Here is a 13,508-nt window from a genome sequence, read left to right on the forward strand (position 1 = left end):
TGTATGTGTAAGTGAATGTGAGTGTGTGTGTGTTTGTGTGTGTGTGTATATATATATGAATGTGAATGTGTGTGTATAGGTGTGTGTGTGTGTCTATATATGAATGTATGTGCAAGTGAATGTGAGTGTGTGTGTGTGTGTGTCTATATGAATGTATGTGCAAGTGAATGTGAGTGTGTGTTTGTGTGTGTGTGTATAGGTGTGTGTGTGTGTGTATAGGAGTGTGTGTGTTACCTGTTGCAGTACGATGCCTCTGATGATTGACCTCCCACAGAGGAGCAGGGACAGCAGACACACTACTGAGACGGCCACGTCAAAGGCCACACGCGCATAGTTCTCCGCTACACACACACACACACACACACACACACATATGAACACACACACACACACACGTTTGAGCTTATGTTCTTACATATAGTAACACACACACACACACGCATGTTGGAGCTTATATGTCCTTACATATAGTAACATACACACACACATTCACTTGTACATACATTCACATGTACACACACATACACATGCACACACACACACACACACACACGCATGCACGCAGACACACACACAGCTGTCTTACCGTGGCCAGAGACGCTGGGGTCTCTGCACTCCTTAATGAAGGCGTGGTTATCCAGACTGATCTTCACCTTCCCACTGTGGGCCTTGTTATCCAGCACTATCTACAGAGAGAGAGAGAGAGAGAGAGAGGGTAGAGATAAAGAGAGGAAGAGAGGGAGGAAGAGAGAGGGAGAGAGAGAGACGATAGAGGGAGAGATAAAGAGTGGAAGAGAGAGAGAGAGAGAGAGAGGAAGAGAGAGAGAGAGATGAGATGATGCTACATGCACCACATCACTGGTTCCATGTGTTCTCATTGGATGAAACGCTCCCTATTGTTGTTAAGTAAAGTTTGCAAAACATTATATTATGGGAATATACCCAAGCAACAGTGCTCAAGAGCAATGCCTTATGGAAAAATACCCAAGCAACAGTGTTCAAGAGCAGTGCCTTATGGGAATATACCCAAGCAACAGCGTTCAAGAGCAGTGCCTTATGGGAATATACCCAAACAACAGCAGTGCCTTATGGGAATATACCCAAGCAAGAGCAGAGCCTTATGAGAATATATCCAAGCAAGAGCAGTGCCTTATGGGAATATACCCAAGCAACAGCAGTGCCTTATGGGAATATACATAAGCAACCGTGTTCAAGAGCAGTGCCTTATGGGAATATACCCACAGTGTTCAAGAGCAGTGCCTTATGGGAATATATCCAAGGAAGAGCAGTGCCTTATTGGAATATACCCAAGCAACAGCAGTGCCTTACAACATTGCTCAAAAAGTAACCTTGTGTATCATCAGCTTTAAACTACATTCAGTTTAGAGCACCAGCACCTTCCATCAATTGTGTGTAACAGTCAGGAATCTCATTCTTCATGGTGGTTTCGTGGTGTGTGTGTGTGTGTGTGTGTGTGTGTGTTACCATAACTAAGACTATAATGTCTGCATTATTTTTTTCTCCATAGCATACACAATGTGTTTCATTCAGACTTGGATTTATATACAGGTCTTGCATCCTTTGAGTGTGTGTGTGTGTGTGTGTGTGCTTGAGTGTGTGTGTGTGTGTGCTTGAGTGTGTGTCAAGGACTCACTGTGATGAGGAAAGTGTAACAGTCAGGAATCTCATTGTTTATGATGGTCTGTAGGTTAATGGCCTTCAACTGGAACTGAATAGTTACATTAATGAGCCTAAAGGGATAGAGAAAGAGAGAGAAAGAGGGGGAGAGAGAGAGAGAGAGAGGGCGAGAGGTAGAGGGAAGAAAGACAGAGAGAGAAAGGTAGAGGGAAGAGAAAGAGAGGGAGAGTTTAGAATATCATTTATTTATTCTATTTCTGAATTTATAATTTTTCCACAAAATGTCACTAGTTTCATATTAATATTTACAAAATGTCTAGTAAGTCAAGCTTTTGGTTACAAAGATTTGTATGAACTTAATTTGTTTTTGTGAGTCTAACCGCGCATGTGTGTGTGTGTGTGTGTGTCAGGCTTGGAATTTCATAATTTTAGGGGGCCACTTAGCCTTCAGTAGGGCACCAAGGCCAAGGTTAACTATAGAGTAGTAGGCTATAAACATGATCAAAGTTGTATTTAGCCTATTCACAGCAGTGGACCTGCATTACTGTATGAAACATTACAAAAACATGAAACATGACGTATTACATAGAACTATAAATTATCTGATTTTACTATTTACAGATTTCTAGGCTATATTTAACATTTACTTTCTCATGGCCTGGCCATGAAATCATCTATTGAACAATTTGTATTTGATGAGTAGGCTACTTCACAAGTAGTTCAACAGAGAAGAATGGGTGAATTTGGACGCTTTCTTGCCGTGCGCTGTCACTTTCTCCACTACGTAAAAGACTAAACTAATTTGCGCTGTGAAAGCTAAGATCATTTTGACAGGCCAAATGAAAGGCTAAATTTATTTAGCCTTTAGTCGGGTAAAAAGCAGACTATAGAAAGAAGGGGGCACCAAGACCATGGTGGCCTGTGAAACTCCAATTTTAAAAGGGGCATCACGGCCAACGCAAAGGGCCGTCGTGGCCACCATGGAATTCCAACCCTGGCGTGTGTGTGTGTGTGTGTGTGTCTATGTTGCTTACTTTGTGTGTGTGTGTGTCTGTGTGTGTGTGTTGCTTACTTGTGGAACTTGAGTGTGAAGTTTCGGTAGCTATTACTCAGAGATGTAGGAGGGACTGAGAGAGGGTTCACTCCTACACAATCTACACACGCACACAGGGAGAGAGAGAGAGAGAGACACACATCTAAACATTATCATAAAACTTTCTCAGTTACTACAAAGAATCCATATTTATTTCAAAATACATATTTCCAGTTGTGCTAGGGACTGACAACACAAGAGTGGAAATGTGTGTGTGTGTGTGTGTGTGTACCTGTGACCACCTGTGTGTGTGCGTGTGCGTGTGTGTGTGTATGCGTGTGTGTGTGTGTTTCTGTCTGTACCTGTGACCACCTCTGGGTCTATGCTGAAAGTGTCGTTTGCTGGGTCGATGCGACCCTTTTTGTAGTACTGCTGGCAAAGAGAGAGGGCGCTGGAGTTCACACCTACGCCATACACATAGGCATACCTGCCCACTGTGGTCTGGGGTAATGACAGATACTGTGAGAGAGAGAGAGAGAGGGAGAGAGAGAAAGAGAGAGAGAGAGAGAGAGAGAGAGAGAGAGAGAGAAAGAAAGAAAGGAAGGAAGAAAGAAAGAAAGAAAGAAAGAGAGAGAGGTTATTGTACATGGGTCATTGTATAAATGCAGGTACATTTCCAGTGTAGAAAAACAACTGTCAACTCTGTTAAATCTGTTATCATCAATCTGTGTAATCTAGTAACAGAATTGACAATAACAGAGTTGAATGATGTTTACAGGTTTTGAGCAACATATACTGCCATCCAGCCAATGTCTTTTCCAGGGACGACCTTGAATATTTCAACAAAAAAACAATGCCAAAATGAATTCTGCACATATTTAAATAGTATTTCTCCATATAAGAAGAGTCCAGGTGCTAAGATGGCCTGTCTGCATTTAATTCTCAAAACTGTAGCAAATGGTCTCCTCATTTCCTAAACATTTACAGAATTGTGTTTAATGAAGAGGTGAAGCAGCACAGTGGTAAACATGCTCCCGTCCCAACTTTTTTTTAAAACATGTTGCTGACATCAAATTCAAAATTAACATATACTTTCCATGAAACACACTACTGCACGCTAGCCCAGCTCCTTAATCACTACGCTACTGCACGCTAGCCCAGCTCCTTACCAACCACACTACTGCATGCTAGCCCAGCTCCCTAGTCACCACTACACTACTGCATGCTAGCCCAGTTCCACACTACTGCATGCTAGCCCAGCTCCTTAACCACTACACTACTGCATGCTAGCCCAGTTCCACACTACTGCATGCTAGCCCAGCTCCTTACCAACCACACTACTGCATGCTAACCCAGCTCCTTAGTCACCACACTACTGCATGCTAGCCCAGTTCCACACTACTGCATGCTAGCCCAGCTCCTTACCCACCACACTACTGCACGCTAGCCCAGCTCCCTAGTCACCACACTACTGCATGCTAGCCCAGCTCCTAACCATTACGCTACTGCATGCTAGCCCAGCTCCTAACCATTACGCTACTGCATGCTAGCTCAGCTCCTTACCCACCACACTACTGCATGCTAGCCCAGTTCCACACTACTGCATGCTAGCCCAGCTCCTTACCCACCACACTACTACATGCTAGCCCAGCTCCTTACCCACCACACTACTGCACGCTAGCCCAGCTCCTAACCATTACGCTACTACATGCTAGGCCAGTTCCACACTACTGCATGCTAGCCCAGCTCCTTACCCACCACACTACTTCATGCTAGCCCAGCTCCTAACCATTACGCTACTACATGCTAGCCCAGTTCCACACTACTGCATGCTAGCTCAGCTCCTTAATCACTACACTACTGCATGCTAGCCCAGCTCCTTAACCACTACACTACTGCATGCTAGCCCAGCTCCTAACCATTACGCTACTACATGCTAGCTCAGCTTCTTAACCACTACACTACTGCATGCTAGCCAAGCTCCTTACCCACCACACTACTAAATTCTAGCCCAGTTCCACACTACTGCATGCTAGCCCAGCTCCTTACCCACCACACTACTGCACGCTAGCCCAGCTCCTAACCATTACGCTACTACATGCTAGGCCAGTTCCACACTACTGCATGCTAGCTCAGCTCCTTAATCACTACACTACTGCATGCTAGCCCAGCTCCTTAACCACTACACTACTGCATGCTAGCCCAGCTCCTAACCATTACGCTACTACATGCTAGCTCAGCTTCTTAACCACTACACTACTGCATGCTAGCCCAGCTCCCTAGTCACCACACTACTGCATGCTAGCCCAGTTCCTTAGTCACCACTACACTACTGCACGCTAGCCCAGTTCCTTACCCACCACACTACTGCACGCTAGCCCAGCTCCTTAATCACTACACTACTGCATGTTAGCCCAGTTCCACACTACTGCATGCTAGCCCAGTTCCACAATACTGCATGCTAGCCCAGCTCCTTACCCACCACACTACTGCATGCTAGCCCAGCTCCTAACCATTACGCTACTACATGCTAGCCCAGCTCCTAACCATTACGGTACTACATGCTAGCCCAGCTCCTTAATCACTACACTACTGCATGCTAGCCCAGCTCCTTAACCATTACGCTACTACATACTAGCCCAGCTCCTTACCCACCACACTACTGCATGCTAGCCAAGCTCCTAACCATTACGGTAATACATGCTAGCCCAGCTCCTTAATCACTACTCTACTGCATGCTAGCCCAGCTCCTTACCCACCACACTACTGCATGCTAGCCCAGCTCCTAACTATTACGCTACTACATGCTAGCCCAGCTCCTTACCCACCACACTACTACATGCTAGCCCTGCTCCTTAATCACTACGCTACTGCATGCTAGCCCAGCTCCTTAATCACTACTCTACTGTATGCTAGCCCAGCTCCTTAATCACTACGCTACTGCATGCTAGCCCAGTTCCTTATGAGTCCAAACGTAAGCACATGCCAATACACAGCCATCTATTACCAGTGCTGAGTCTGATTAGAACTGCATCAGCATACAGCATACAGAACCAGCTCAGTCACGGATCAGATCAGAACCACCCCAGATAGCAAAATCAGACTGGCAGATAGCGGACCGTTGGTGGTATGCCACCGGTGGCATGCCACTTGTGGTCCGCTGTTGGACCACCATCTCTTTAAATTGAACTTGTCATGAATATTAAGAAAAGTTCATAAAATTATATATGGAGTATAACTAAACAAATGAAAACGATTTTAGACCAATAGTGGCAAAATATTGGGCAATTTGTCTGCAACCCGGCAGAGAACCGATGAGCAAAATGCCAGCGGACCGCCAGCTATGCCCCCAATGGACCGATAGTGGTCCGCCAGCCTCTTGCTATCTGGGACATCCCACACATTATAGCAGTTACATAAGACTTGTGGCCATATGGCAGGTATAGTTTACCTCAGGTAAATATTCCCCTTTGTGCTCACAAGTACTATGTGACAACTTTATTGTCCGTTTTCACACAAAACAAAATTTCGGTGAAAAATGCAATTAAGTTGTTCTGTGTCGTACTGTCGCTGATAACCATCTAGTCCCTTGGTACATAGATAACAGGAACAATGTGACAGCTGCACTACGAGGTCTCGTGAGGTCAGGAGAGCCACAACATAGAAGAGGAATCAGTGTATAGGTGACAGAGAGAGAGAGAGAGAGAGAGAGAGAGAAAGAGAGAGAGAGAAAGAGAGAAATAGAGAGAGAGAGAGGGGGCTTAACACTCCTTTATTGAAACATTAAAACAATATCAGGTGTTTAACCACTATACAATAAAGACATTGACCACTATACAAAACACCTACATAGAAGCAGTCAGCATATTGATAACAGAGCAAGAGACAGAGAGAGAGAGAGTGTACAGAAGTAAATATATAGGGTACCTATAAACTATACCGAGTACAGTCACAAGAGCACCGTTACATAACAGAGCTGAGAGAGAGAGAGGGAGGGAGAGAGAGAGAGGGAGGGATGGAGGGAGAGAGAGAGAGAGAACGGGGTGGCCTAGCATGATTTTTATATGGGAGGCCGCTTAGGACATAATTATTGGAACACGTACGCAGAGAACCTAAATCTGTAGTAGTCATCGTCAATGAAACACGCACGCACACACACACACAGGTGTCACTGTCCACTTCATCCCATTACATCTGTCCACTACATCTCTGAAACTCAAATGAACAAAAACACAATGATTGGTTGCCTTTCAGTGAAAGATGACTGAGTCTGTACCTGATGTACCTGAATGTTTACATTATGACGTTTTGCCGTAATCATCTATGTTTACATTATGGTGTTTTGCCGTAATCATTTTTGTTTACACTATGATGTTTTCCCTCTATGATGTTTTGCTGCACTAGTTGTAGTTCTCATGAGCTAGCGACCGTAGTTAATTAAGAATTGCAGTATTCTAACAATTGAGATATGCCAACCACTGTAGTTAAGAGTACGTTCAGGGATTAAAGTGAAAAAAAATCGTTTGACTGAACTTTTTTCAGGCCATAAGTCATACGTTGTTCTTATCTACCTATAGAGATAGCACCCCTTTATGCATCGCTGACCTATTGGTTTTAATGTACAAAAAGATGCAAACAGCAAAGTAAAGGGAGTATTCGCCTTATTCACACGGCGGCCATTGTTTAAACCAAAACGAGGCTACAGGATACACTTACTATATAATTAATGCCACCTACAGGTGAATGCATAGAACATAACAATCCTATGGTTTGTGTACCCTGTAGCCTCGTTTTAGCCGCCAATGGCCGCCATGTGAATAAGGCAAATTGAGAGTGTTCTTGATTGAGATAGAGTTTTCCTGATGAACAAAAATATATTTTAGTACCATCCCTGACCATTGCTGATTAGCCATTGCTGTTTTTTTCTACTGCAGCAATATTGTAGAAAGGCTTTAACGCACTCTTATTTACTTACTTCAGGCCAAAAGTGTTTAAAGGGGAGATTTTTTTCTTGTTAATATGCAATTCAACACCAAGTAAAATCTATAAAATCAAGTTTGCAAGACTTCCCATTTCCTCATCAAAGTAACGAACCAGAACATTCTAGATATTGTTCATATTTCCATTTGTTGCCTCAACCGCATTTAATGAAAACATGGTAGTTTTGACAACTCAGTTTTTGACAACTCAGTTTTCCAAGATAACGACAATCTGGAGACGGTGCTTTTGTCTTCAGCAACAGATTGTGTAAGGTTGACAAGAGGTTGCGATATGGTGAGGGACAGGTCGTGTTGCGCTATGAAAGAACATGCGTAGCCTACTTTCTAAACGTAAAAACGGTCAGCCATAGATAAACGTAGCCTACCTCTGTCGTGGTGGCTAGTTGCACCAGGTAGGTAAGATGTCCTGAAGTGCACAAACGTTAACCTTATGGCGGTCTTCTGATTGGTGGCGTGCTAAAACGTTTTCCTATTGCATCCATAAACAATTTTCTTGCAGAGAACCGCGCAAAAGCAAACCTCTGGCACTTTAATTTCTTTACACCATGGCTTGTTAGTTCTCCCCCGTTTCCAACAGCTGCCCATCTCCATTTATTTTTTAACTTTTGACACCTGCCTTCCTTTAGCAACAACACATCCATGACAGCTAGTGGCCTTGCCAAATAGACGCACACAAATCATGACGCTAATATGCGAGGTTCTGGTAGGCCTATTGGTTATGGTTTTGTGCTATAAATTAATAATATTTTATAGCAAAGTTTTAAGTTGACTATTTTAATTGTATGGTTATTTTTTGTCAACATACACTCACAACCTACTGTCGTTAAAAGTGAGGCCTAAGCAAAATAGGCTAAAAGGCTGTCTGTGCGTCACAACAACCCCTAAACTAACCCCTAACAGTTCGCGATGATGACAGTGATATTATTATTTTTTTTATGCCAACACGCTCAGTCAAAACCTTCCGTCGCAAATTGTGAAAAACATTGTTGTACATGTCATAACAGACGGGATAATAAATTGCATAGGCTACGGTTTATATTAAGGCCGCTTTACACATAATGTTAGTTGCATTGATTAAAAACTGTAACAATAATAGTAGCCTACATCGGGTGGCATAGAAGGCTATCTGTTTAAGTCATAGGTGACACCCAAAATGAATGACCTCCCCTGACAAGAGTTCGCGATAGTAAGAAATTGTCTACATTGATGCACGGAAAGAACACAGCCTCCTCAGGAGCGTGCGGTCCATATGGGCAGGTGGGGCAGCGAACTACCTGAAGCATCCTCCACAAAAAATAGTTCTTCAGTAAATCATTGCTCCAAGTCTACTTTTAATAATGTGATTGTCACATTAATTATCTATAGTTTCTGTAGGCTTTCCAACTATTTTTGGTCTATTGACATCAACTTTTGGATGATGATGGCGATTCTCGTTGAGTGTAATGTGTCATGCAATGTTGGGGCAGGGCACCTCGACGATCGCATTCCTCAATAATTTATCGCATAACCCTGGCGGCTTTAAAGAGGATTGCAATCCGCTAAAAGAGCGCCTGTATGGTCGTAAAGTAGTCTGCCCCATGGTCATATTCTAGAACTACTCAAATTATTCCGCCAGTTATAAATTAGGCCTATCGTTTCATTTCAAGATGCAGAAATGGCGAGTAGTGTTGCACCTGTTAACCGTGTTGAGTTTCTGTTAAATTAGGTTGAAATTAGAAGATACGTTAGCTAACCCTGGTGTCTTCCTTGGTTTAGCTTCTAGTGGATTTAATAGCATCTTTTGACAGCGCAAAAATGAGAAAGCAACGGTGTTCAAAGGTATGGCATGGTTGCTGCAGAGAATGAGGTATATCCTATAATATAGCCTAGTTTCTACAGCGAGTGGTCAGACAATTATCCATAACACCCAGCTGTCTTGAGTTGCAGTTATAAAACCCAACTACTTAAAAATATTAGATAGTTAGCAGCAGGCCAGACAGAACAAAACAAAAAAAGTTTTGTTATGCTTCGCTGTTTAACGTGATGAGAACGGTGCAAACTTAACTGATGTGTTACTGATCTACAATTCTGACTGTGACATGATTTAAGCATACAGCAAAGTCCTGTAAAATATGTCATTTTAATGTAGCTCAAAATGATAGGCTATTAAAAAAAGTCTTTCTGTCTTTCTGCCCTACCAAAATGTATGGTCACCGCACGCTTCTCCGAATTCGCACATAGAGCTCACAATATCATATCCAAAAAAGTTAAACGGATTGGCCAACCTCATCAGCTGTATCTAATGTGTCACTATAATCCAACTTTTAGACCGTTATAGTCCTGAATTTCCCCTCGGGGATCAATAAAGTATCTATCTATCTATCTATCTAGTCCTCCATACGTGTTCTTTGGAAAAGCAAAGGTGATAACCCCCCCCCCCCTCCTATTTTTTTTCTTATCTGATCTGCATCGATCTCATATATGACATTTCTAAAATCAAATTGATGGAAATCCGTCCTATGACGGAGAACTTTAATCCTTGCGCTGCGTTATGCCTGACTGTAATGGTGCCGTTTTCGTCAGGAAAGGTTCCTGAACATTAAAAGGCGCTCTAAGCAATGTTGCCGTTCAAACAAAACAGAGAGCTAGCTTGTTACTCCCACCTTCTCCCTCCCGTGCAATTGAAACACTCCTAAATGTGCATCTCATCGGTGATTGGCTGGAACAGTTTGTTATGTTTTTATGGTCCAGACTGGACCAAGATGTTTTTGTTGCTGTTTTTGGGCTGTATGTGATAAAAAATGTTTGGCTGTATGTGATAAAAAATGTTTTAGCTGTTTTTAGAAGCTGTGTAGCATCGCTTAGAGCACTTTTAAGCCTGGTGTCGTCCCTGTCGTCCCAAACTGTCTCTGTTTACGTTCTGGTGTTTTACCATAATCGTTACATTTACATTATGACATTTTGCCATAATCGTCACGTTTACATTATGACGTTTTGCCGTAACGGTCTACACTTGAGCTTTCTTGACTCACATCAGGCAGTGACACACACCAGTGAGCCTCTGAAGGGCACAAGGTCAAGGGTCAGAGGTCGGCGAAGCTTAGGTGACCTGAGGTCAGAGGTGGGGCGGAGGTGAGGTTACCTGCTCGATGGCATAAAAGATGCGGTCGTAGACGTCGGCCTGCGTGTAGACGGCTAGGGTGTCTCCGGAGCCTTCCGCGTAGCCCCTGATGAAGAGGTGCTTAAAGGATGCCGTGTTCTCCTCCTTAAAGGTCACCACCATCTGGTTACTCAGACCAAACAACACCAGCTGAGACAGAGAGAGGGGGTTAAAGGTCACCACCATCTGGTTACTCAGACCAAACAAGACTCGCTGAGACAGAGAGAGGGGGGGGAGAAGGAGGAAGAGGTGCTTAAAGGACGCCGTGTTCTCCTCCTTAAAGGAACACGCCACCCAATGTCAGTAGTTATATATGTTCTTACCTTAACTTTCACGAGTTAAGTAGGGCCTAAGACCTCTCCTGTGTCGGTAAGTGCACTCAAACGCTCTGGTGCGCGGCGTGAATGTGTTAGCATGTTGTTCTGCTAGCGGGCTCAGACGTAGCCAGACGTAGAAGTAATCAAAAATATCCACGTTTTCCCGACTTAAATACAGTTACACGAGTAGTTGATTAAAATGTCTACGGTCAAACAACAGGAAACGTGGCGATTTTCCAAGTGAATAAACAGGAGAACTACAATGTGTAGTGCAATAGCACTTGGGAGTACTTCGACCTAGCGTAGTAATATTAATTAACACCTAATTGTAGATCCTATCCACCACACAGTTTAGAATCCATGCTTGATCAACCCCTCAGCCGCCCCCTCCCCTCTGAGCGAGAGAGAGGCACACACACTAGAGATGCGCTGATGGGCTATTATTTCAACCATAACTGCATAGCAAAACTTATCATCCATCTGCACCAACGTTTTTTGACCAATTTTCAAAACCGCACCCGCCCACCATCCGCTGGTTGTTTTAATGAATGGGTGATGGAGCGCTGCTGACGTGAGGCTAGAAAACTCTTGCCTGTTCTAGAAAGACTGATCCAATGCAGCAAATATATTAAAAGCCTGAAGTCCTACATTGGCTATGTTGTAGCCTATCCCCAGAATATCAGCAGCAAACTCAGTCTCTGCAAAACAGTCTCCAAATAAAACGCACATCGGCATGTTGCCTATTCTGCCAGCTTGTGCAAATATATCGTCCAAAATGCTTGATTGCATTCTAAACATTTTTAGCTAAATTGTCACCACATCAGCATTTTTGTTCAGTGAATCTTTTGTAAATTGCTTTACAATAGCGTCGGGCCCTTGTCAGCAGGCTTGCCTCTTGCCACTATTCACTCCTTGTCTTTAGATGTCATTTCTGAGTCATCTACAGATGTTTACACACATTCACCTCCCTATACCAACTTCACGTTGGTTCAACCTGTGTTATATCCTAGATGGCTGGGTTATTTTGTTTCGATATTAGCCTATATATAAAACACTAGTAATTGTAGCCTACCATTCAGGGAATAGGCATTTAAAAGAGAGACAGAGAGTGACTCAGAAATGACATTGGGCGATGGCAGTGCGAGATGTTCAGAACGTAAGAGCTAAAACTTCTACAAACTCAATAACATCCACAGCAGAAAAAGAAAGAAAAGTAGTCGGAAAACTTAGGCTAGATGTGTAAGGCAAGCAAGCAAGTTTGGCGGTTGTTACTAAAAATGTGAACATGCACGTTGCACTGTTGTGCGGTGGACTTTCAGAATGAATGGATTTCATTTTTTTAATATCGAGGTGTTTGTCCGATCGGCCTGCTGGTATAAAATGAATTGCGCTGTCTGTCTGAAAAATACGCACTCTCTTCCCATGCAGTCAAAATAAATGGGAGTCTTCAGAACAGGCTTGTCATATGTGTCACCCTGACATGACGGTGCGTAAAGTAGCCTATAATATGAATGGATAAAGGATTTCTTTCTTTTTGCAAAAAATAAAGTACAATAGGCATTTATTAGTAGGCCAGCAGCATGTTGAAATTATGTGGTAAATTGCGTTTTGTATTACAATGATAAAATTGTAAAAGGACGTGACCGAAGCTGAGGCAAGCCAGGGAATAGGCCTATAGGCCCGACGGTATTTGTAAAGCAATTTACAAAAGATTCACTGAACAAAAATGCTGATGTGGTAGGCTACATGAAAATTTAGCTAAAAATGTGGAGAATGCAATGCAATCAAGCATTTTGAGATATATTTGCACAAGCTGGCAGAATAGGCAACATGCCGATGTGCGTTTTATTTGGAGACTGTTTTGCGAGACTGAGACTGAGTTTGCTGCTGATATTCTGGGGATAGGCTACAACATTACTTTAGCCTTTTAATATATTTGCTGCATTGGATCAGTCTTTCTAGAACAGGCAAGAGCTTTCTAGCCTCACGTCAGGAGCGCTGCATCACCCATTTTTGCGGTTTTGAAAATTGGTCAAAAAACTTTAGTGCTGATGGGTGGCGGATGGATGATAAGTTTTGCTATGCAGTTATGGTTGAAATAATAGCCCATCAGCGCATCTCTAGTGTGTGTGCCTCTCTCTCGCTCAGAAGGGAGGGGGAGGCTGAGGGGTCGATCAAGCATGGATTCTAAACTCTGTGGTGGATAGGATCTACAATTAGGTGTTAATTAATATTACTATGCTAGGTCGAAGTACTCCCACCTGCTATTGCGCCAAACATTGTAGTTCTCCTCTTTATTCGCTTGGAAAATCGCCACGTTTCATGTTGTTTGACCGTAGACATTTTAATCAACTACTCGTGTAACTGTATTTAAGTCGGGA

The 13,508-nt window shown here is 43.1% G+C and overlaps 1 protein-coding gene across 1 annotated transcript in view; it reads right to left on the reverse strand.

Annotated features, from left to right (window-relative positions):
• Positions 1-13,508, reverse strand: part of LOC125297303 (mucolipin-1-like) — a 50,817-nt gene that overhangs the window by 4,730 nt on the left and 32,579 nt on the right. Inside the window, exons 3-8 of the mRNA XM_048247587.1 lie at positions 10,793-10,960; positions 3,034-3,190; positions 2,711-2,792; positions 1,655-1,751; positions 587-686; positions 235-341 (exon numbers count right to left, since the gene is read on the reverse strand). Coding sequence (XP_048103544.1) covers positions 235-341; positions 587-686; positions 1,655-1,751; positions 2,711-2,792; positions 3,034-3,190; positions 10,793-10,960 — 711 coding nt within the window. The remainder of the gene's footprint in view (positions 1-234; positions 342-586; positions 687-1,654; positions 1,752-2,710; positions 2,793-3,033; positions 3,191-10,792; positions 10,961-13,508) is intronic.

Source organism: Alosa alosa, chromosome 7 (genome assembly GCF_017589495.1).
Source record: "Alosa alosa isolate M-15738 ecotype Scorff River chromosome 7, AALO_Geno_1.1, whole genome shotgun sequence".
In the NCBI taxonomy this organism is placed as follows: domain Eukaryota; kingdom Metazoa; phylum Chordata; class Actinopteri; order Clupeiformes; family Clupeidae; genus Alosa; species Alosa alosa.